Source organism: Diaphorina citri, unplaced genomic scaffold, assembly GCF_000475195.1.
Source record: "Diaphorina citri unplaced genomic scaffold, Diaci psyllid genome assembly version 1.1 scaffold713, whole genome shotgun sequence".
NCBI classification, from domain to species: domain Eukaryota; kingdom Metazoa; phylum Arthropoda; class Insecta; order Hemiptera; family Psyllidae; genus Diaphorina; species Diaphorina citri.
The window spans coordinates 1-24,012 of NW_007378146.1; the positions used below are offsets into that span (position 1 = coordinate 1).

A 24,012-nucleotide genomic window follows, 5' to 3' on the forward strand; every position below is an offset into this window, starting at 1 on the left:
ACTGCTGGGGTAAAGGGATTCCTACAATGTTGATGACAAAATTCCAAACCCCGCCCGGGATCTCAGCCAATTCCCATAGAGGTATTGGAGATGAGATCAGAATAGCGAGAGGTAAATAAATCAGGCACCAATTTCAGTGCAGGAACCAAGTGGTACTTAGATTCTCACAAACCCGTGAACCAACTGGCCACTGACTCTCGCAAATCTGGGAACCAAGTATATATATAAAAAAAGTTTTGGGAACCACCTGATTTCCTCCCCCGGCATTAAACCTACGCCCTCCTGATTACAATGCGATCGTCTTGACCACTGCACCTCCGTGGCAAATGAATACCCTAGCCTAGAAAATAAACTAATCACTATCATTGTCCCTATTATTACAGAGTGATTCATCTTGTCATCTCAGTGATAGTTCAGTTCATTCTGATGAGAGATCTGGAGAAGCTGACTGGATCGTTTCGTATCGCCATCATTTATTTCGGCTCCGGGATAGGAGGCAATCTAGCCAGTGCAATATTTGTTCCATACAGAGCTGACGTAAGTACTCGTATAATTTGTGTACTAGTGTACCTTTTGTTCAAGTCCATTTTAGCCTATTAAGACCATCACTGCCAGCCTAGTTAGCTTAGTTGGTAGTGCGTCTGCCTTGTAAGCGCTAGGCCGCGGGTTCGATTCCCGCCCGGGGCGGATTTTATCCTGCTGGGATAATGTTCGTTCTCGGAACGGCTGGCTTTCTCCTATCCTGTCTTCCTTCTCTCTTCGATTTCGGGACGATAAGACCATAGCAGTTACAGTCCCCTCTGTCAAACCTATTCCATGAGAAAAAAAATCCCTTTTTTCAGGTGGGCCCGGCCGGCGCCCATTTCGGCCTCCTAGCCTGCCTCATCGTGGAGGTGCTCAACTGTTGGCCCCTCCTCAAGCACCCCGAGCAAGCCCTCATGAAACTCCTCACCATCAAAAAAAATTCTCTTTTTTCAGGTGGGCCCGGCCGGCGCCCATTTCGGTCTCCTAGCCTGCCTCATCGTGGAGGTGCTCAACTGTTGGCCCCTCCTCAAGCACCCCGAGCAAGCCCTCATGAAACTCCTCACCATCACCTTCATCCTCCTTCTCTTCGGCCTTCTCCCCTGGGTGGACAACTTTGCGCACCTATTCGGCTTTCTTTTCGGCTTCCTCCTATCGTACGCCCTTCTCCCGTTCGTTTCCTTCGGGCCTTACGATCGCCAGAAGAAGATCTTTCTCATCTGGGTATGCCTGATGTTTGTAATCATCTTCCTAGTCGTCCTCCTACTACTGTTCTACTTGATCCCTATATACGATTGCGAGCTGTGCAGCTACTTCAATTGCATTCCGTTTACGAACGAGTTCTGCGCGGATCAGAATATTAACTTGAACATTAATATTGATCACATAGTATGACATTCGGAGGAGCGCCCTACCGTTGTATATAGGACGTTTTATACAGACCCAGATTTCGTGTTCCCCCTGTCCCAAGCCGCCGGTGTGGTTAGGATTTCCTTTTTGTTTTTCGCGTAGACGCGGATTTTTCTCGTGGAAAATGCGGATCTTTCTTCTCGCCCATCTGATGAGAGGCATACTACGGGATGGACATGCTACGACACAGACCACATGCGTCTAATGTAGCAGTTGTTTCATTGCTACGAAATAAAAACGGCGGTGGAACACTCATCTTATTTAGTTAAAATAATAATAATAAAAAGTGGTGCAATTGAGACTTACTGTAGGGTTATCCAATCCTGTAAGACATCCATGGAAAACCTAACGAAAAAGCTACTGAAGGTCATCCAAATCTTCGAGCTCAGTTAGGAACCAGCTTAACTCCGTACACAGAAAGCCCACTCTGTGACTTAGGTGTAGGGGCAAAAAGCCCAAAAAGTCCGGATATTTAACTAATACCTATGAAACAATTTGAAATCTAAGATGACGCGACATATTGACGATTTTCCTTGTGGAAAATAAAGTGGTGCGGGGCAAAGACCTAAAATGTTAGTCCCGTCTTAAAATAAGTGCTTAAAAAATAATAATAAATAAAGTGGAGACTTACTGTAGGGTTATCCAATCCTCTGCAAGACATCCATATAAAACACCTAACGAAAAAAACTACTGAAGATCATCCAAATCTTCGAGCTTAGTTAGGAACCAGCTTAACTCCGTACACAGAAAGCCCACTCTGTGACTTAGGTGTAGGGGCAAAAAGCCAGGATATTTAACTAATACCTATGAAACAATTTGAAATCTAAGATGACGCGACATATTGAAGAGAGGAAATCGTTTCAGTTTTCAAAAGGAAAATACATCTAAACCCCAAAATTTCCAACCCCAAAAATCTCGTTAGTGGGAGATACCTTCAGTTTTGATTTCACAAGAAAAATTCGCGTTGACCTATCGAATTCGCTGTACATAGGATGTGTGGTTTTTCAAGTACATCTCGTTAGTTGGAGATACCTTCAGTTTTGATTTCACAAGAAAAATTCGCGTTGACCTATCGAATTCGCTGTACATAGGATGTGTGGTTTTTCAAGTACGATTAACTTTTTTTATACAGACCTCTAGGTTTTTCATTTCCCTTCTTCTTCTTTGCTGTCCTTTTTTCCCCCTTCCGAAGCCACCGTGGTTTTTAGGATTTTATTATTTTTTCGCGTAAATAAAAATAAGTATCAATGACTTTTTTCCCCCCTAGTGTAAAAAAAAAACTTTCGTGTAAGCATCAGATGTGTTGTTATTTTGTTTAAGTTATACATACTCGTTCATAACCATGTATTTATTTATTGTTTTTTTTTTTATTATTTTTTTATTTATTATTATTATTTTTTTTGAAAGCGCGACACTGTTGGCCCACTGATTCCAAAGGACTGAGATATCCAATATCTCACTTCTGGGGAAATCCAAAGTTAAAGAATTTGTCCGCAGTAGAGCTTTTTTGTGCTTTTTTAGTCCCAATTTTTTGCTGCCCCTTGGTTTATCTACCTTCAGAATTAATTTTCTGGCAGGGTATTTTTTTGGGCTTAGTCCTACCAAGATGTTTCTTCGTATAGGAATCAGTCACCATTGGGGGAAGGTTTTTACCTGTCCATTAAATCTGTAAATTAATACTGTGATACTCAGTTTGGGACACGTCTTGGGCATAAGTGAAAAGGATTCATTTTAACGTCTGCCACACACATAAAAGTTACCAAAAATAGGCAAATGATCGTATAGTAAAGAAATTTGATTCGATAGATGAATCGGGAATACAAACGAAAGCCCATGCCACAATAGTAGTCGAAAAATGAAATTATGTTGAAATGTTTTTATTTTGTTTAGTGCAATGAACGAAGCTCTTTGTATTGTATATATTCTAGGCTTCCTTTGTTCCCCCTGAGGTAAATGTGGTTTTTCACATATCGGGACAAAAGGAGCCGAATTTTTTTCTACCCTCATCATACCGGTTTAGTGCAATGAACGAAGCTCTTTGTGTTGTATATATTCTAGGCTTCCTTTGTTCCCCCTGAGGTAAATGTGGCTTTTCACATATCGGGACAAAAGGAGCCGAATTTTTTTCTACCCTCATCATACCTAGTTTTTAAGATTGAACATAACATTTTTAAGGTCCGTTTGTACATTGTGTATTTTTCTCTATACATATTTATTTATATATACTTAATGGTTTACCCCCTAGGCTATATGAACTATTTACTATACATAATATTGTACTTACTCTTACTACCCTAGTACGTTCTATTTGACGGTCTTCTGATTGGAGTGAGAGGGAGAAAAAGAGGGAGAGATAGAGAGAGAGAAAGGGTATTTATTATTGGCTAAATTTGGCTTAAAAAATACAGAGTTGTGGAAACGTTCATAGTGTTGTATTATGTAATGATCAAATATTATGTACTTTAAATTTTAATGCTCACTAGGTACAGTAGGTTGTGGTAATACTCATACCTATTTACATATTATAGGAGAGAGAGAGAGAAAGGTTATTTATTATGGCTAAATTTGGCTTAAAAAATACAGAGTTGTGGAAACTTTCATACTGTTGTACTAACGTAATGATCAAATATTATGTACTTTAAATTTTAATGCTCACTAGGTACAGTAGGTTGTGGTAATACTCATACCTATTTACATATTATAAAACAACAAAATAGTCGAACAAACTGTAATCACTGGAACAATCTTGAACTTAGAGAGGAAAGAAATTTTTCGAATAAAATATCGATTTATTTTTTAAGTAGATAGGTAGAATAATTTTATACGAAAATCAATGTTTTACAGAGAAATACATGTTAATCGTGACACAAATATTGAAGAGGTAGAGAGAGAGAAAGAGAGAGAGTCTGAATGGGACTATGGTCAAGTCCGTCTCAGGAAGTAGGGTACAACGACATAATTATTTACCTGAATATCCCTTATCAGACCCCTACGATTTAGGGGCCCTGAGCTAGCTCTCTGGCCTTGATGACACCTTTTGGTATCCTCTTAATGGGATAGTATATGGACTCACAGCTTTTCTCTAGAATAAACCTGAGTTGCGGACTCTTTAGAGGTGCTGCAGGTGAATTTTAGAGAAACTGGAGAGGTTGAAATATACCAGTGAGGGTACTTCTGGGTTCCATCAAGGCCAGGGTATAGCAGCTTGGGCAGGGGAAAAAATACTGGTCACAATAGATCTACAGAGGTCGCAGTGTTAATTGCATACTCTCTTGGGAGAGGAGCAACCAGTCCCATAATAAATAAATAACGCAGTGCTAATTGCATACTCTCTTAGGAGAGGAGCAACCAGTCCCATAAATCCCATAATAGAATAGAACATAATAGGGAGAGTTGATAATGTCGGCCTTGGTTTTTAATTTAAGGGTTAACATAAGTCTGGCTGGGGGACGTTAAACAGGGAGTAGACCAGCTTAGTCTGGCTGGGGAACTATAACAGGGAGTATACCAGCCTGAATTCCCCTTGCTAAAGAAATAGCAAAGGCTGAGTGCGAAGGGCATCCACTCGTAAAATTTGTAGCTAAAACTAAATGTCAGCCCAGAGCAATTACTCTAGTTGGGGCTGATTGAGAGGCTGACAAAAAACGCCGACCCCGTTTGTACACGGGAAAAGGCGAAGAAGGGTTAACACAAGATATTGTTTTAGCCAGCGGCGATAGTATGTTGAATACACGTGGTTGATATCTGCATGGGTGACCATCTGGACAGTTGCATTCTACTAGCTTTTCAGCAGGCAATTTACCTCCTAACAGCCCGTTAAGCTAACAGGCTGTTGGAAGCTAAAAAGGTTGGTGAAAACCACCCTTGGGTTTGCTCCACTTTCTAATGGGCTGTTGGGAGCTAAAAAGGTTGGCTACACAAAGTAGGAGGTAGTAGGCTACACAAAAATGGGCTATCCTTACCTATGCTATAGGTGAGTCCAATATCAGGCAGATCTCTGTTCAGTTTATCAATGAGAGCCTGTCTCACTTTATGCTCCTTATCATATTTCTCAAATGCATCCCGCTCTGCTTGGGTACAAGATCTGCCCACTGGACTCCCCCTTGCTAAAGAAATAGCAAAGGCTGAGTGCGAAGGGCATCCACTCGTAAAATTTGTAGCTAAAACCAAATGTCAGCCCAGAGCAATTATTCTAGTTGGGGCTGATTGAGAGGCTGACGAAAAACGCCGACCCCGTTTGTACACGGGAAAAGGTGAAGAAGGGTTAACACAAGATATTGTTTTAGCCAGCGGCGATAGTATGTTGAATACACAGTTCCCAATGGATCATTGAAGTTAAGCAACGTTACACGTGGTTGGTATCTGCATGGGTGACCATATGGACAATTGCATTCTACTAGCTTTTCAGCATGCAATTTACCTCCTAACAGCCCGTTAAGCTAACAGGCTGTTGGAAGCTAAAAAGGTTGGTGAAAACCACCCTTGGGTTTGCTCCACTTCTGAAGTTAAGCAACGTTACACGTGGTTGATATCTGCGTGGGTGACCATCTGGACAGTTGTATTCTACTAGCTTTTCAGCATGCAATTTAGCTCCTAACAGCCCGTTAAGCTAATGGGCTGTTGGGAGCTAAAAAGGTTGGTGAAAACCACCCTTGGGTTTGCTCCACTTTAGTAGGCTACACAAAAATGGGCTATCCTTACCTATGCTATAGGAGAGGTCGCAGTGTTAATTGCATACTCTCTTGGGAGAGGAGCAACCAGTCCCATAATAGATTAGAAGCAGAAAGAACAATTTTACAATAGTGTTCTAAGTTGTAATGTCACAAAAAGTGATACAACAATATAAATTTATATTTAAAAAAAACTGGACTCACATTGATGAGCCCTGTTCTGAATTCGATGAAGTTGCCTCGTTTGAATGGCAATGTGACTGTGGACAGGTGCTGGAGACAGTAGTTGATGAATGTTTGAATCTTGTCCTCTCCCATATGATCAATAATACTCTGGAAAAAGAACAAAAATATTAGACACCTTCCTGAACAATGAAATAGATCACTGGACTCACATTGATGAGCCCTGTTCTGAATTCAATGAAGTTGCCTCGTTTGAATGGCAATGTGACTGTGGACAGGTGCTGGAGACAGTAGTTGATGAACGTTTGAATCTTGTCCTCTCCCATATGATCAATAATACTCTGGAAAAAGAACAAAAATATTAGACACCTTCCTGAACAATGAAATAGATCAGTGTTTCTTAATTAGTTTGGCCCGCGGAACCCTTTTCAAAAGATGAACATCTTTGCGGAACCCTGAACTTTCAAGATTCCACCCCTATGACACCTTAGTACAAATTTTGTGGACATGGAAAGTAAACAAGATGGGGGAGAGTTTTTTTTTTCTTTCTTTTTTTTTTTTTTGTAAATCAGAAATATTTTATTTATTTATTTAATTACACGCTAAGCATCATGGCCATGTGTGAAATCAGAAATATATTTATCAAAAAAATCAACTACATATACAAATATCTACTTACTTTCTTTTCAAAGAGTTTTCCATTTTTGTATGCCACAAGACCATTTTCTGGGAAGACAAAATCAAACTGCTCCAAAACTGAAAATAAAGAGGGGGAAAAATCACATTTTGGTAATAGATGAGTTTCCCTTCCTCCTCCTCTTTCTCCCAGGTACCTCCTAAAAAGCTTTAAAAAGTCCATGGGGTTATTTGACTAATCAACTAACCATGAAGAGATGTTGCCTTTGTACTTTACACTTTGTTATTCCATAAATAGGTGAGTTTTAAAAAATATTATGTAAGTACATTTCAAAACAAGAAAAAAAAAAAAAAAAAAAAAAAAAAAAAAAAAATTTGTGGACATGGAAAGTAAACAAGATGGGGGAGAGTTTTTTTTTTTCTTTCTTTCTTTTGTAAATCAGAAATATTTTATTTATTTATTTAATTACACGCTAAGCATCACGGCCATGTGTGAAATCAGAAATATATTTATCAAAAAAATTAACTACATATACAAATATCTACTTACTTTCTTTTCAAAGAGTTTTCCATTTTTGTATGCCACAAGACCATTTTCTGGGAAGACAAAATCAAACTGCTCCAAAACTGAAAAAAAAAGAGGGGGAAAAATCACATTTTGGTAATAGATGAGTTTCCCTTCCTCCTCCTCTTTCTCCCAGTTACCTCCTAAAAAGCTTTAAAAAGTCCATGGGGTTATTTGACTAATCAACTAACCATGAAAAGATGTTGCCTTTGTACTTTACACTTTATTATTCCATAAATAGGTGAGTTTTAAAAAATATTATGTAAGTACATTTCAAAACAATTTACGCCTGCCCAAAAAAAAGGTGGAAATTTCCTCACAAGTATGTATAGCTTCAAATATTACAAGAGAGTTTGTCTTGGTCTTACCCTTCTCTCCTCCCAATTGTTCAGCTACTTTATTCATGTCAGATCCACTGACAATGGCAAGGTGAGATAGAGGTTTCAATTTTTTCAACAGGAAATCCAGGGTTTCATTCTGTGCTTTCTGAAAATAAATCAAACAAAATTACTGATTAGTATGAATAAGTTCTTATCTATAAAATAAAAAATGAAATCACAGGAATTATAGGAGAACAAGATCTTGAGGTTGATCTTGTGCTGTGTCTTTCCCCCGTATTTTTTGCAATCTCTCATGGAAGATGGAAGAGAAACCTTTGAATCATTGTACCAACAACAACCATTTTGGAGAACAAGATCTTGTGCTGTGTCTTTCCCCCATATTTTTTGCAATCTCTCATGGAAGAGAAACCTTTGAATCATTGTACCAACAATAACCATTTTACTTAACCGATGTAATATCAAAATTTTATACAATGTGGGGTGCGTCTCGCTGGAGGACGTAAAACTGAGACAAAACCAGCCCTGTCAAGCCACAGACAATAACACTGGCTCTTTTGTACCAACAACAACCATTTTACTTAACCGATGTAATATCAAAATTTTATACAATGTGGGGTGCAAAGTTGTAAGGTTGCATTGAGGAATAAAGCCCTGATCAGATCAGAAATTAAATACTTCCCTTCCTGTAGGATAAGAAAAGTAACAAGACCCAAAGTAGGTAAGTAAAGGTACATGGAAACAGTCATCCTTTCTTTCTATTCATCTTACCTGTCTCGGTTGGGTCAATGTTCCGTCCACATCAAACAGGCATATTGTATTTGCTCTACACGTCATGATGCTGCAGCACAATTGAAACACTACTGACCTGAGTTTCAATCTATTCATTTAATTTTCCGATAGTCAAAACTAAGCCATCCTACGTGGTGTTTTATTGCCTACGTTTACAACTTTATCTGTTCAGTGATAGACAAGAGTGTGGAAGTGTTTGATTTGGAATAAACACTTTAATCATAACCTCGTGATTCAACCAGGCACAAAATTTTTGAGGTTGATCTTGTGCTGTGTCTTTCCCCCATATTTTTTGCAATCTCTCATGGAAGATGGAAGAGAAACCTTTGAATCATTGTACCAACAATAACCATTTTACTTAACCGATGTAATATCAAAATTTTTTACAATGTGGGGTGCAAAGTTGTAAGGTTGCATTGAAGAATAAAGCCCTGATCAGATCAGAAATTAAATACTTCCCTTCCTGTAGGATAAGAAAAGTAACAAGGCCCAAGGTAGGTAAGTAAAGGTACATGGAAACAGTCATCCTTTCTTTCTATTCATCTTATACCTGTCTCGGTTGGGTCAATGTTCCGTCCACATCAAACAGGCATATTGTATTTGCTCTACACGTCATGATGCTGCAGCACAATTGATTTCCAACCCCAAAAATCTCGTTAGTGGGAGATATGTACCTTCAGTTTTGATTTCACAAGAAAAATTCGCGTTGACCTATCGAATTCGCTGTACATATGATGTGTGGTTTTTCAAGTACGATTAACTTTTTTTATACAGACCTCTAGGTTTTTCATTTCCCTTCTTCTTCTTTGCTGTCCTTTTTTCCCCCTTCCGAAGCCACCGTGGTTTTTAGGATTTTATTAATTTTTCGCGTAAATAAGTATCAATGACTTTTTTTTATCCTAGTGTAACAAAACTTTCGTGTAAGCATCAGATGTGTTGTTGTTTTGTTTAAGTTATACATACCCGTACATAAACATGTATTTATTATTATTTTTTTTTGCTGAAAGCGCGACATTGTTGGCCAGTTGATTCCATAGGAGATGTCCAATATCTCTCTTCTGGGGAAATCCAAAGTTAAAGAATTTGTCCGCAGTAGAGCTTAGTATTTGTGGTAATGTGATTTTTTAATCCCAATTTTTCGCTGCCCCTTGGTTTATCTACCTTCAAAATTAATTTTCTGGCAGGGTATTTTTTTGGGCTTAGTCCTACCAAGATGTTTCTTCGTATAGGAATCAGTCACCATTGGGGGAAGGTTTTTACCTGTCCATTAAATCTGTAAATTAATACTGTGATACTCAGTTTGGGACACGTCTTGGGCATAAGTGAAAAGGATTCATTTTAACGTGTGCCACACACATAAAAGTTACCAAAAATAGGCAAATGATCGTATAGTAAAGAAATTTGATTCGATAGATGAATCGGGAATACAAACGAAAGCCCATGCCACAATAGTAGTCGAAAAATGAAATTATGTTCTGCCACACACATAAAAGTTACCAAAAATAGGCAAATGATCCTATAGTAAAGAAATTTGATTCGATAGATGAATCGGGAATACAAACGAAAGCCCATGCCACAATAGTAGTCGAAAAATGAAATTGTGTTGAAATGTTTTTATTTGGTTTAGTGCAATGAACGAAGCTCTTTGTGTTGTATATTTTTTAGGCTTCCTTTGTTCCCCCTGAGGTAAATGTGGTTTTTCACATATCGGGACAAAAGGAGCCGAATTTTTTTCTACCCTCATCATACCCTAAGCCATCCTACGTGGTGTTTTAATGCCTACGTTTACAACTTTATTTGTTCAGTGATAGACAAGAGTGTGGAAGTGTTTGATTTGGAATAAACACTTTAATCATAACCTCGTGATTCAACCAGGCACAAAACTTGGATATTTCTGAAGTTTCTTAGCTTGAATTCACTATTTAATAGTAAAAAAAATACCGCAGAAAACTAATAAAAACGTCTTGAAAAGTTCCGGAATTTTGACAGGTAAAAATTTTACAGGTAGCCAAATTCAAATTTGAATTTTGCCGCCATATTGAAATGTTGATAAAAAGAGCAGTGCTACCTCGCGCGTGAGGAATTTTTTCCGTCAGGTTGGCACTTTTGATTTGAACTGCCCAGGGGCGTGTTCCACAAAGTCCCTCCGGAATCCGGATTAAAAAAAAAAAAAATCTTTTAAATCGTAGATTTGTCGATTTCTTTTTTTCTGTCTGGGAAGCTGGGAACAGTCCACTTCGAAATAAAACATTATTTTAGAATCGCCTCTTGGAATAACGAATAACCTTCAGAGTCCGTCATTTTAACGTTAATCACTGTGCACTTGTGCAGCAACCTTGGCTAAGATGAGTACCAACCTATACCTGGTTGCATGACTACGACTATGAAGACTTTTGTGGGGACCAACGCACATGATTCATGAGATCAAAGGTAGGTTTAGACGAAGCGAGTCTACTCGCGCATTTACCTCGCTTCCGCTCCCTCGCGTCGTGTAGATGGGTAAAATCCCCCGAGTGTTTTTCTTTTACGATAATAAGGAGAGGTAGAGGTAGGTACTTTAATCAGACTTACCTACAAGATCTAAACTCTGTGTTTTGCCCGACAAGAAGTGAATGCCCTGAAACACTTCAAACCCCGTCAGGAGATTTCTCTCCATGTCTAACTGACCGAGGGTTTTCTTCGGCGGCTCATGGTAGTTACCACCGTAGTAGTTGGTATAATTAATGCTGTAGTCATCCAGCATGTTGTTGGTTTCCTTCAGAGACTCCGTGGCAGGCTCGATGAAGTTACCTGGAAAAACAGCGAACGAAGGTTTTAATTTCACGTTTTAACTGGCATATAAAAAAAAGTCAATCTATTTTTACTATTAAAAAAAAAAAAAAAAACTTCTGCGGGGAATTATCCCCAAATAGGAAAACGGCGAATTTCTTTCTTTTATTTACTGTACCTATTTTTTTTATTATTTTTTTTTACAAGAAAGCCAGCCATTCCGAGAACGAACATTATCCCTTCACGAAAAAATCCGCCCCGGGCAGGAATCGAATCCGCGGCCAAGCGCTTACAAGGCAGACGCACTACCGACTATGCTAACTAGGCTGGCTAAGTGGAATACAGTCGTAAAAAAAAAATAAATAAATAAATAAATAATAATAATAATTAAAAAAAAAAACTTACCATCATAGTAATGTTCATCGATTTCCTTCTGCTTCTTCAACTGTTCCTCTATTCTCTTCTGGAGCTCTTCCTTGAGTAATTTCTCCTTGGCTGCCTCTCTTTCCGCTCTCTCCTTTCTGAGTTTCTCCCGCTCTCTCAGTCGTTCCAATGCCCTCTCCTGTGAATTTAATTTCTGTTAGCGCATATGAATATATTTAGCGAAAAATATTGGCATGCAAGAAGAGAAATGACCTAAATATAGTCAATTAGTTTCTCATTGGTACAGGCGCTACCATGCCACCTAGCACCTAGTGTTTGAGCTAATTCCCTATATTTTCTTGAAAAGAGGGAAGTTATAGTAACGATAGTTCTTATTTATACTGCTCGTATAGGACTGAAAAGTCCAATAGGTAAAATATTTATTTCTGTTTTGAAATTTTATTTTATAAATAATATACAGATTTTGCAAATAAATAAAAATCTACCAAGTCTTAAAAAATTCACAAAATAATAGTAAACTTAAAATTTAAAATAAAATAATGTGTATGATGTGGGAAAAAAATCTAAAACTAATAAAATCAGTACAATTTTCACAGAAATAAATTAAAGCATTTTTGTTTAAAGGAATATTTGTCAGTCTCGTCGGCGCAGGTTCGATTATTACCCGGGGTAAACTTTATCCTCACCAAATAAGACTCGTTCTCGGAATGGCTGGCTTTGAACTAATACCTAATATTTAATACCATTATCAAACAAACCATTCAAAATTATCCCATAATACCTTGCAACAAACAAAAATAACAAAAATGCTTTGAACTTTTTTTATTACACTTTACAAAAGGTCATTGAAAAAATAATAAAATGTATAACTTGCCTAAAATTCCAAAGATAGATAAAAAATAAAAATAAATTGAATCTTCATTGGAAAAAAAAAACTTAGCTCAATAGGTCCAAAGAAAAGAAAAATACTTTGGATGTAAAAGTAGATCAAAGTATTAGGTACCTAATACGATCAACCTGACAACCAAGCTGATATTAATATTCAAGTAAATAAAATTCCATAAATCAATTTCCATTTTATACCTCAGTTTATAAAAACAAAAACAACATTGCACATAAAGTCACATTGTGATGGTAAGAATCTACATAAAAACTATATTATGTACACAGAGGATTTTAAAATAATAACAAAACAAAAAAAAAAATAATCCAGCCCCCAAAACTTTGATTAGAAAAGTTACACAAGAATGCCCACAAAAGAAAGAAAAAATAATAATAATACCTATAATCCAGCCCCCAAAACTTTGATTAGAAAAGTTACACAAGAATGCCCACAAAAGAAAGAAAAAATAATAATAATACCTACATACGTATTAGTGGCAAAACGTACGGTAATCTGATAGTTTTCTATAGTACAAAGCAAAAATTTGACACCATAGGTGTATCATACAAATATGGCGTCAAATACGCCGTGTATGGGTAATGTTAATGTACCAAGACCTGCACACGGTAGAGAAAATTCCCAGACTATACATACGTCGCTTTGCCATTTCGTGTGAACCTGCCTTAATAGAAAGTAAAATAGGAGACAAAAGCGCCAACGTTCTACCGTGCGTAGTGTTAAGGCGCCTGCAGGGAGAGAAAAAAAATAGGGGCCAAAAATTGTACAGTAGGACTGCTCCTGTGAGGAAGGCCTCACTGACGGATGTGAGGACATTTTAAATACGAAACTCACTACCTGTTTTGCATTGGGAACGCGTAGTAGTCCTGTTGAGAAATTGGGTAATGTTAATGTACCAAGACCTGCACACGGTAGAGAAAATTCCCAGACTATACATACGTCGCTTTGCCATATCGTGTGAACCTGCCTTAATAGAAAGTAAAATAGGTGACAAAAGCGCCGACGTTCTACCGTGCGTAGTGTTAAGGCGCCTTCAGGGAGAGAAAAAAAAATAGGGGCCAAAAATTGTACAGTAGGACTGCTCCTGTGAGGATGGCCTCACTGACGGATGTGAGGACATTTTAAATACGAAACTCACTACCTGTTTTGCATTGGGAACGCGTAGTAGTCCTGTTGAGAAATTCCTCATCTTATAAGGTGATCGTCTTTGACATGACGATTCAAATGTTCCTCCCTCGTGTACGCCTTAGTACAGTAGCTACACTTGTACTTGACTGTAAGCAGAACCACCGACAAGAAAACTGACCACCTGAGGGGAAAATTGAACAAACGAAGTAAGTTCTGAGTTTTCATTTACTTATCACTTTTTTAAATTCCCTGGATTATTTGCTAACCTGACCCAACTTACCAATAACATGCAACACCGAAGATATGTTTTTAGCAAAAGAGGAAGCAACAAGAATGGGATCCCATTGGTAAAAAATATCATTTGATTGGCATTTTGATTGTCTGGACACGGAAAGTAAGTAAGTAAATTCCTTGGGACCGCAAAGTACTTCACCAGGAAGTACTTTACTTCTTATTTATCACTTACCAATGCAGAAGTCGTAAAGGGAAGTGATGACATTTAGCTTTTTTGTTTTACGTGTATATCCTTAAAAGTTACCCAACTTTTTTAATAAATACTAAAAAAGAAGAGGACATAAGTACCTACCTAAATACAAAAAGAAGATATTATGGAGCCAGCCTAGTTATGTGCCAGGTAGTTCGCGGTGGACTTTATCCCAAATAGATAAGGTTCGTTCTCGGAACTGCTCACTTTCTTCTATCCTATTTTATATAATTTAATTCTTTTGTCGATTTTCGGAACGATAAGATTTCCGTTGTTACAGTTCCATCCATCAAACAAACCTCTTTAAAATACTTATTGTAATAGAAAGTAAAAAAAATAGCTATTATTATGAATTATGACTTACTTTTGAATATGTCGCTGTGAACTTTGTACAGGTGTTTATCCAGTCGTTCCTGTTTGGTAAAGTCCTCATCGCAGAACTTCACTCGAAGGTGGTACCTACCCATGCGAGGCATGCATAAACCTACCTGCGTTTTCTTTTGCATGATACTTTTTATTTTGATAGGGGGAACTGTAAAGCCAAAGAGTTTAATAGATATAAAAAAAGACTTACTTTTGAATATATCGCTGTGAACTTTGTACAGGTGTTTATCCAAACGTTCCTGCTTGGTAAAGTCTTCATCGCAGAATTTGCACTCGAATACGGGCGGCAAATGAGATCGCTTGTGTCTCGCCAGGTGGTCTTTACGGGAGAAGGACTTGGAGCATTTATCACACCGGTGAGGCTTGTAGCAGAGATGAGCGTTGAGAAGATGACGAACAACGCCTGGGAAATAGAATAGAATAGAATAGAATATAGGTACCTTGTTTATCCTGCGCGAATAGAACTGAAATTTCCCCCAGCAGTCTACAAAGTCTCGTATATTTGATGTCGTTCCAATGCCCTCTCCTGTGAATTTAATTTCTGTTAGCGCATATGAATATATTTAGCGAAAAATATTGGCATGCAAGAAGAGAAATGACCTAAATATAGTCAATTAGTTTCTCATTGGTACAGGCGCTACCATGCCACCTAGCACCTAGTGTTTGAGCTAATTCCCTATATTTTCTTGAAAAGAGGGAAGTTATAGTAACGATAGTTCTTATTTATACTGCTCGTATAGGACTGAAAAGTCCTTTGCTCCAGCAGTAGACTACTACTATTACTGTGGTCAAATTATACTGAGGATAAAATTTCATACCTCGGCTGGGATTGAACCCACGCCCTCCTGTTTACCAGACGAGCGCCTTGACCACTACACCACTGAGCATTTCAGAACTTATGCCCACAAGTAATCCTGTTTTCAAGCTTCATGTGTACAATAATTTCCTGCAAAAATTAATGAACAAGAAAGGAACATTGAGAGGCAATGGTACAATTTGTACCATTGCCTGTGTGTTTGAGTAGCTTTTTATGTAAAAAAAAAAAAAAATGTAACTGAAGACTGAGGCTGTGAAGGTTATTTATCTTGACACAAATGTTGAACTTATTGATTAATTATAATCCATACACCTAACTTTTGTGAAACATTTGTTACATTTTAATTGATAGTCATTTTTCCTCAATTAAAATTAGCTAGAGCTATAACCTAGCTCCATAGCTAATAAACAATCATTGACAGGAGTATGGTAGTAGGAACAAGCCTCAGATGGTACCCTCCCACCTAATGACCTAAACAGACAGTTTTACAAACTCATTTAAATCAAACACAAAATTAAAATTAGCTAGAGCTATAACCTAGCTCCATAGCTAATAAACAATCATTGACAGGACTATGGTAGTAGGAACAAGCCTCAGATGGTACCCTCCCACCTAATGACCTAAACAGACAGTTTTACAAACTCATTTAAATCAAACACAATAGATTAATACATGTACAGGGTGCGCCAGCGTTACCTGACGATTTTTAAAATAATGGTGCACGCTTAATTTTCATGATAAATTCGTAATTTTTTTTTTTTCAAACACAAGTACACTGTTTCATACAGAAATTGGTTCGTTGTGAAATACTTGAAAAGAGGTTGAAAATAATCGAAAATGACCTAGCTTGGTCCCTTTCCTATCAGAAATTACAGTTCCATTGATAAAGAGGCTACAGTTTTGGCTTGGTACAAAAATTCCAAAATCTTTGAAAGTAGTTTTAAGTACCTATATTCAATGAGAGCAAAATAATTTTTCTTACCTCTTGCCCCTTGATAAATCAGAATATTCTTCAAGCTGATAAGAGTGATAAAAACCTTATCACTGATAAGAAAGCAGAAGTTTTCTGGTTGATTTCCAAATTTATCAGATTTCCCTTGGAATTTCCATTTTTTGTTGATTTTTCCTGACAACTCCATCCATTTGCAAAATTTCTCTGTGCACCGCCAACACCACAGAGAAAAGTGAAATTTTGAACTGCCCAGCGAAAAAATGAACTGCCTTATTTTCTGGTGCTTTTTGTTCTCTCAGCGCTTGCTCATTTTTTTCATTTTACAAAATTTGAAAAGGCTCGTTCCCGTTCCTACAGCTTTTATTTTGAAAACCTTGGTGGATTTTAGGGGGAAAAAATTTCGCCGTGAAGTACATCTACCCGATTTAAATAGAAAAAAAAAGACAAAAAGTCAAGTACCTACTACCTATACCTACCTTTTCATAAAATCCATTGAATTGCTCACTCTACCAAAAAAAGTGGCTCCTGTGAATACAAGAAGTTTACTTTAGTCGTATTTAATTTCTGTAAGCGTATATGAATATATTTAGCGAAAGCCTCGTGAGGAAAATGAGTAGCTATGACATATAAATGCGCATAGCGACCGGTGCATTTGGTTTTTTTTAATTTTTTTTTTTTTTTTTTTTTTTTTTTTTTTTTTTTTTGCACGCAGAACCTGTCTCTCGAAAGTTTTTAACCCATCTGAGGATTGTATTGCGTGAGGGAACTCTTCCGTGGGCTGTTACACGAAAATTCGCATTTACAATAATCACAAATTCACTATTTTTAAAGAAAGCCTCTACGGCGAAAGCACGATGTTGTGGGGTCCACGACTCCATAGTGACTAAATTGCTTATGATTCTGAATCCAGAAATGTTTACTTTAACAAGATACGACAAGTTATAACAAAGTAGTGAACAAAACAAAATCGTCCGGTAACGCTGGCGCACCCTGTATCATTGAGCATTAACAATTCAAAAGAAAAGACCTTGATTAACTTGGAAAAAAAAAGGAAATAGAGTAAAGGATGAATGTATGAAGGTTATCATTATGAATAAGCTTTAGAGAGAATAGAATAGAATATCACGTTTATCCTCTTAGTATACTTATGTCTTATATTTATAAAAACTCTGTAAATAGACCTTGCCAAAAGGCCTATCATATCTAAAATAAATAAATAAATCCTGCCAAAATGAGATTGAAAAATCCCTGTATGAACTTTGAACTCGATCAACAGATCTCGCAAATATAAAGAACATTTTTTTTGACACACCCTTACAAAGAAAAAAAAAAAAAAAATCCCTCGAGACTCGAACAAACAAACCCCCGGGCAAAACTTAGCTCGTCGTTCAGCGTAGTCCTTCTCACACACATTGAACTTTTCTGAATTGATAAAAAAAAACCCTGGAGACTCGAACCCGCAAACCCTCCGGCTATAACTTACCTCGTCGTTCTGCGTAGTCCTTCTCACACACGCCACACTTGATATCATCATCGTCTACAATCACATGCTTCTCACTCAGATGTTTGTTAATTGTAGGAGGGTCACTGGTGTCCAGGTCTTTATCTTTGTGGCTTTCTCGGTGACTCAAAACTAAAGGTACAAACACACAACACGTGAGCTTAATATTGTAGTAATCTTGATCAGGACAGCTCCACTACTATCACGTGACGTGAGCTCACTTGACGTGATAGTAGTGTGTTTCTACCTTAAGGAAATTTACTACCTGAACCGTCGTTTCCGATTAGTGTTCAGTACACAAGATACGATCCCTACATCTATTTCCCTTGAAGAAATGTTTTATTTACCAAATGTTATACAGCCAGCCTAGTTAGCTTGATTGGTAGCGCGTCTGCCTTGAAATGTTTGTTCTCGAACGGCTGGCTTTCTCCTATCCTGTCTTCCTTCTCTCTTAGATTTCGGGACGATAAGACCTTGGCAATTATTAAAGTTCCCTCTATCAAACCTATTAAAAAAAAGTTATACATAAATAAATTTGACAAATACAAAAATTTCAGGTCGGAACTTTTGACGGACGATCTGTTGGAGGTTGAACAGCGGATCGAGTATTATACATAAATAAATTTGACAAATACAAAAATTTCAGGTCGGAACTTTTGACGGACGATCTGTTGGAGGTTGAACAGCGGATCGAGTTCATCAAACAAACATGTTCCACGACGGCCAAGAAACTGTCCACCACTCTCGTGTCGCTCAGGTTATACATAAATAAATTTGATAAATACAAAAATTTCAGGTCGGAACTTTTGACGGACGATTTGTTGGAGGTTGAACAGCGGATCGAGTTCATCAAACAAACATGTTCCACGACGGCCAAGAAACTGTCCACCACTCTCGTGTCGCTCAGGAAAAGTCCCGAGTATCAGCTTGGCGTTACGCTGAACGACATGCTCAATGCAAACGTCAACAAGGAACTCGATGATGATCTGTTGAGGTGAGGGATTTTAAGAATACAGGATTTTAAGGAAACAGAAAGTGTTTAAGGAAACGAAGATTTTAAGGAAACAAGATTTCAAGGAGGCGAGAGTTTTTAATGAAACAAAATAAAAATGTTTAAGGAAACGAGATTTTAAAGAAGCAAGATTTTAAGGAGGTGACTGATTTTAAATCAGGGTCAGCATTCAGCCCTTGTGCTAACATAGAGTTGAAAAGTTTATTTAAGTATCCTAACAATTCTGTTAAGTATACTTACTTAAGTACATTAGATAAGTAAGCAATGCCAATATAAGTACCTAGTTTTACCATATTTGTTAAATACTGAGTACCTATAGAATATAAGACCTTGACTATACTTAAGTAATTATCTATTGAGCAAAATACACAATTATGATAAAAGATACCTACCAAAGTAGGTCCTAGTTTTACCATATTTGTTAAATACTGAGTATAGAATATAAGACCTTGACTATACTTAAGTAATTATCTATTGAGCAAAATACACAATTATGATAAAAGATACCTACCAAAGTAGGTAGTAATAAAGATGAAGATGGAAAAGTATTTCCCTATGAAGCTTTATATTAATTATAAAGTATTCTAGACTCTAGATAGGCAACTAATAGCACTTTTTTAAGCTTATGTACCAGATGTAGGTACCTACAGATTTTCTCACTCACTGTCACTTAGCCCATAACTAATACACACCACATGCAGCTACAAAAAAGTCAATCTAATGTTTAGGGAGGGAGAAGAGTCCAGAGTTAGAGAGTTGGTAAGTAGGGTAGATTTTAGGGAATGATAACAAATAGGTGTGATAGGGAACTTGGGATGGACATGCTATGACACAGACCCAAAAAGTTCCAATATAGCAGCTGTTTAAAAAACCAAAAAAGTGATGAAACACCTTTTTTAGGTTGACCTAAAATTGTGTCAAATGATGTAATAGATATCCAGAAGCATTCTGCAGAGGCCTGTTATTATAATGGATTTATTCAGCTCCACTTTAAACCAATCTGATGATAGATAGCTTGAGATTTCTCTGCATTGTAGCAGGGAATGTTATAGAATTATAAATTTCTGTGGTCATTGAATCACGACATGCAATTCCTTGTCTATAATTTCTCCTTTCAATAAAAACCTGTAATCTTTCTGCTACTGTTTTACCACTATGCATATTATGTGAGCACACTAGGTTTATGCAGTCTGCTTGGTATGAATTTAACATTTAATAAAAAAGATAATAAAAGGTAGAAATATAAATGTCATACCTACACTTAGCATTGGCTTATCTTCAAGCAATAATGAGAATAACTGAGTATGATTTTATTATCGTTTTGCTTAGTCAGCTCCTTCTGGGAAAAAAAATCCTACGAACTACGCAAAATATTAAAATACAAGGATGGTGTTGTTCAAACACGTACGTGTTGATTTATTTTTGAGTTGACTAGGCTAACGATTATAAAATCGCATAGCTCCCATTATTTTCATTATTGCTTAAAGATAGCACAACCGCTCAAGCATGAAGGCTATGACCATTTCATCATTTCTACCTTTATAATCTTTTAATTAAATGGTAATCCATACCAAGCAGACTGCATAAAACGACATCCCCTAGGTTGTAGCTCTACATTAGTGCAACGCGGTAGAAAAAAAAAAAAAAAGATGAGTGTTTCATCGCCGTTTTTATTTCTTAGCAATGAAACAACTGCTACATTAGACGCATGTGGTCTGTGTCGTAGCATGCCCATCCCGTAGTATGCCTCTCATCAGATGGGCGAGAAGAAATAAATCATAAATCACTTCTTATGATTTATGATACGATCGCGACCCTAGGTTTTAGAAATATGAAAATTTCGCATTAATTCCTTACTTAAATCTCAATTTTCAAGTATGACGTATAATGGAATGATGCCCTCAAGCTACGCTAGGCCGCTAGGCATAACTAACATGTTCGTTTTAAAAATAAAGATTGGTATGTGTAATGACTACGTATCGTACAGCAAATTCATTATGATATCATCACCGCATACACCACTGAGGTCTAATAGAGGCAGAGTGTTACAAGGTCTTGTTTACTCTGTTAGGTCTAGGTTACATACGAGAGGTTTTAGTCATAAGGAGTTGAAATATCAATTCCTAGTCTATTAGAAACAAGGCATTGCTGGCATTGCAATTTCCTGCATCACATAACTCACTCCTGTTATAGACTCTAATAGACGATGTGGAGTTCTAGTTCAGAGCTGGTTAAAGTGTTAAGTGTTCAATGTCTGGTGTCTGGCCCGCGGATTAGAGTCTTTTAATTTTTTTTTGTGGCATTCAAAGAAATTTTATTATGATGGAGATGACTCTTGAGTGAAAGGTAACCTAGCGAGCTTAACGCCGGAGGTGTTCTCTACCACCTAACCCCGAGAGCTCTATTATTATGTGGTCAAATTCTCAAATAAATTAGCATAAAATTCCATGCCTCGGCTGGGCTTGAACCCACGTCCTCCTGTTTACCAGGCGAGCGTCTTGATCACTACACCATAACACCACTGAGGTAGGTGGCGTACTAGTTTGGGAACTTTTCTACTGCCTGCCACGTCAGATGTCAGGTAGACCTGACAGGCGGACCTGATCAGGTCTACCTGATGGTGGGTAGCTAGGAGGATGACGTCATTTGATTCTCAAGAACGAAGTGCCAACTGTCCAATTCTCGTAATTTGTACAGTTCTCATTTAGCACAAAGCAGATTGCTTAGCGCTGTCAGCAAAATCATAATGTACTGTTTGAGTCTTTGTTTACAATCTCACCTCTTTGGACCTCGACGAATGCCGTGGGCATTACTCCCTTTGAGGTTATCTAGATTAAATGTCAAAGAGTCAAAGCTTGATAGGTTTATTAAAATTTATTTGTTTCCCTAGGTCCCGAATCAAGTTGTTGCAGTTATTATTTTGTAGTACTTATGTACTACGACTTCCCACCTGAAGATTCTTAGTAGGTATAAGTAAGTCTTCTTCTTCGTCGCCTTTTCCCGTGTACAGACGGGCTCGGCTGACGAGCCTCTCAATCAGCTAGGGTGATTGCTTTGGGCTGACATTTGGTTTTGGTTACAAATTTTGCGAGTGGATGCCCTCCGCACTCAATCTTTGCTATTTCTTTAGCAAGGGAAATTTAGGCTGGTATACTTGTCTTACTCCCGTTTAAAGTCCCCCAGCCAGTGTGAACGATAAAGACATAAATTCAGAGGAAAACTAGAGCTCGTCATAAGCACTCTTTTAGTTTATAAATGAAGTACTGATATTTTGACCATAGAAAGAGTTAATTTAGGACTTGAGAACTGAACAGACAAAAATGTAATACAGTTTATGTCACTTGACGAGTTGGACACTTTTGTATTACCAGCAGTCCTTTAATGCGATTGCCGTGGGCATTACTCCCTTTGAGGTTATCTATAGATTAAATGTCAAAGAGTCAAAGCATGATAGGTTTATTGAAATTTATTTGTTTCCCTAGGTCCCGAATCAAGTTGTTGTAGTTATTATTTCGTAGTACTTATGTACTACGACTTCCCACCTGAAGATTCTTAGTAGGTATAAGTCTTCTTCTTCTTCGTCCCCTTTTCCCGTGTATGTACAGACGGGATCGGCGTTTTTGGTCAGCCTCTCAATCAACTGGGGTGATTGCTTTGGGCTGACATTTGGTTTTGGTTACAAATTTTACGAGCGGATGGCCTCCGCACTCAATCTTTGCTATTTCTTTAGCAAGGGAAATTTAGGCTGGTATACTCCCGTTTAAAGTCCCCCAGCCAGTATGAACGACAAAGACATAAATTCAGAGGAAAACTAGAGCTCGTCATAAGCACTCTTTTAGTTTATAAATTAAGTACTGATATTTTGACCATAGAAAGAGTTAATTTGGGACTTGAGAACTGAACAGACAAAAATGTAATACAGTTTATGGCACTTGACGAGTTGGACACTTTTGTATTACCAGCAGTCCTTTAATAGAGAGATTGACAACAAGCAATTGAGATTTAAAGCAGAGACTAAGCCCAGTGGTAACGCGCTTGCTTGTCGTCCAGAAGGTCCCGGGTTCGAATCCCATCGTCGACAAAATTTACACTCGTTTTTCGATTGTGAATATTTGAACGGGTTACTTTCTGGTGTTTCCGTGTTGACCCAGCACCTAAATGGGAAGTATTGTGTCTCTTCTCGCCCATCTGATATGGGACATACTACGGGACGGACATGCTATGACACAGACCACACGAGTCTAATGTAGCAATTGTTTCATTTGCTACGAAATAAAAACGGCGGTGAAATACTCATCTTTTAAATAAAAAAAAGTCCCCCAGCCAGACTAAGCTGGTCTATTCTTGAGCCATACGTTGTTTTCTTAATTTTGAAGCTTTGTTGTTGCCCCAATCCAGAAAATCCAGAAATGTTCTCGTTACGGAAGCGTGCTCGCAATATGTAGGCATTGTAGATAAGATAGAGATAGAGATCCGGCCTTGAGGCTAGTGATAAGATAAGGGAAACAGTGGGAAACATCTATGCTACTTTTATTATAATCACTTATCAGGAGGGTTTGATCACCGCTCAGGGCGGATTTTATCCCAAACAGAAGTTCGTTCTCAGATGGCTGGTTTTCTCCTATCCTGTCTTCCTTTTCACTTCGCTTTCGGGACGATAAGACACACACACAGGTAGACCTGACAGGCGGACCTGATCATGTGTACCTGTCAGGTCTACCTGATAGCGAGTGGCTGACCTAATGTTTCTCTGTCTTGTGATTTCCTCAGATATCAAGCAGCGTGTAGGAATTCCAGCGCCAATGGTAACAGCAAGGCAGATTCCATCAAGGAAGAATTGGAGGAAGCTGAAACCAAAGTAGAACAATGTCGGGTAAGTTAAGGCACGCTTGCTTGTCATCCAGAAGGTCCCGGGTTCGAATCCCATCGTCGACAAAATTTACACTCGTTTTTCGATTGTGAATATTTGAATGGGTTACTTTCTGGTGTTTCCGTGTTGACCCAGCACCTAAATGGGAAGTATTGTGTCTCTTCTCGCCCATCTGATGAGGGACATACTACGGGA

General features: G+C 37.9%; 6 protein-coding genes and 2 long non-coding RNA genes across 8 annotated transcripts in view; 3 read left to right on the forward strand and 5 right to left on the reverse strand.

Moving 5' to 3' along the window:
* Positions 1–365: 365 nt before the first annotated feature.
* Positions 366–1,901, forward strand: LOC103511415 (inactive rhomboid protein 1). The gene is made up of 3 exons (XM_017444981.2): positions 366–537; positions 843–952; positions 1,089–1,901. Exons 1-3 carry the CDS (start codon positions 427–429, stop codon positions 1,414–1,416), a joined length of 549 nt encoding a protein of 182 aa, XP_017300470.2. The 5' UTR covers positions 366–426; the 3' UTR covers positions 1,417–1,901.
* Positions 1,902–3,444: 1,543 nt separating this feature from the next.
* On the reverse strand, positions 3,445–4,330 carry LOC113468346. Its single transcript, XR_003392128.1, has 2 exons — positions 4,119–4,330; positions 3,445–3,942 (listed from the first exon to the last, which is right to left on the reverse strand). It is a non-coding gene; the product is annotated as an uncharacterized LOC113468346 (long non-coding RNA).
* A 1,001-nt stretch (positions 4,331–5,331) lies between these two features.
* Positions 5,332–8,857, reverse strand: LOC103511416 (phosphomannomutase 2). Its single transcript, XM_026825177.1, has 5 exons — positions 8,595–8,857; positions 7,854–7,971; positions 6,964–7,040; positions 6,495–6,625; positions 5,332–5,530 (listed from the first exon to the last, which is right to left on the reverse strand). The coding sequence occupies exons 1-5, from the start codon at positions 8,709–8,711 to the stop codon at positions 5,332–5,334; spliced, it is 642 nt and encodes a 213-aa protein (XP_026680978.1). The 5' UTR covers positions 8,712–8,857.
* A 2,315-nt stretch (positions 8,858–11,172) lies between these two features.
* LOC103511417 lies at positions 11,173–12,064 on the reverse strand. Its single transcript, XM_026825184.1, has 3 exons — positions 12,053–12,064; positions 11,790–11,961; positions 11,173–11,405 (listed from the first exon to the last, which is right to left on the reverse strand). Exons 1-3 carry the CDS (start codon positions 12,062–12,064, stop codon positions 11,173–11,175), a joined length of 417 nt encoding a protein of 138 aa, XP_026680985.1.
* Positions 12,065–12,355: 291 nt separating this feature from the next.
* LOC113468347 lies at positions 12,356–13,535 on the reverse strand. Its single transcript, XR_003392129.1, has 2 exons — positions 13,131–13,535; positions 12,356–13,050 (listed from the first exon to the last, which is right to left on the reverse strand). It is a non-coding gene; the product is annotated as an uncharacterized LOC113468347 (long non-coding RNA).
* A 392-nt stretch (positions 13,536–13,927) lies between these two features.
* LOC113468353 lies at positions 13,928–18,037 on the reverse strand. The gene is made up of 3 exons (XM_026825185.1): positions 17,918–18,037; positions 14,823–15,068; positions 13,928–13,978 (listed from the first exon to the last, which is right to left on the reverse strand). The coding sequence occupies exons 1-3, from the start codon at positions 17,966–17,968 to the stop codon at positions 13,928–13,930; spliced, it is 348 nt and encodes a 115-aa protein (XP_026680986.1). The 5' UTR covers positions 17,969–18,037.
* On the forward strand, positions 17,982–18,970 carry LOC113468354. Its single transcript, XM_026825186.1, has 3 exons — positions 17,982–17,998; positions 18,582–18,692; positions 18,732–18,970. The coding sequence occupies exons 1-3, from the start codon at positions 17,982–17,984 to the stop codon at positions 18,931–18,933; spliced, it is 330 nt and encodes a 109-aa protein (XP_026680987.1). The 3' UTR covers positions 18,934–18,970.
* A 4,386-nt stretch (positions 18,971–23,356) lies between these two features.
* Positions 23,357–24,012, forward strand: part of LOC103511419 (rho GTPase-activating protein 92B) — an 11,250-nt gene continuing 10,594 nt past the window's right edge. Inside the window, exons 1-2 of the mRNA XM_026825187.1 lie at positions 23,357–23,388; positions 23,718–23,820. Coding sequence (XP_026680988.1) covers positions 23,357–23,388; positions 23,718–23,820 — 135 coding nt within the window. The remainder of the gene's footprint in view (positions 23,389–23,717; positions 23,821–24,012) is intronic.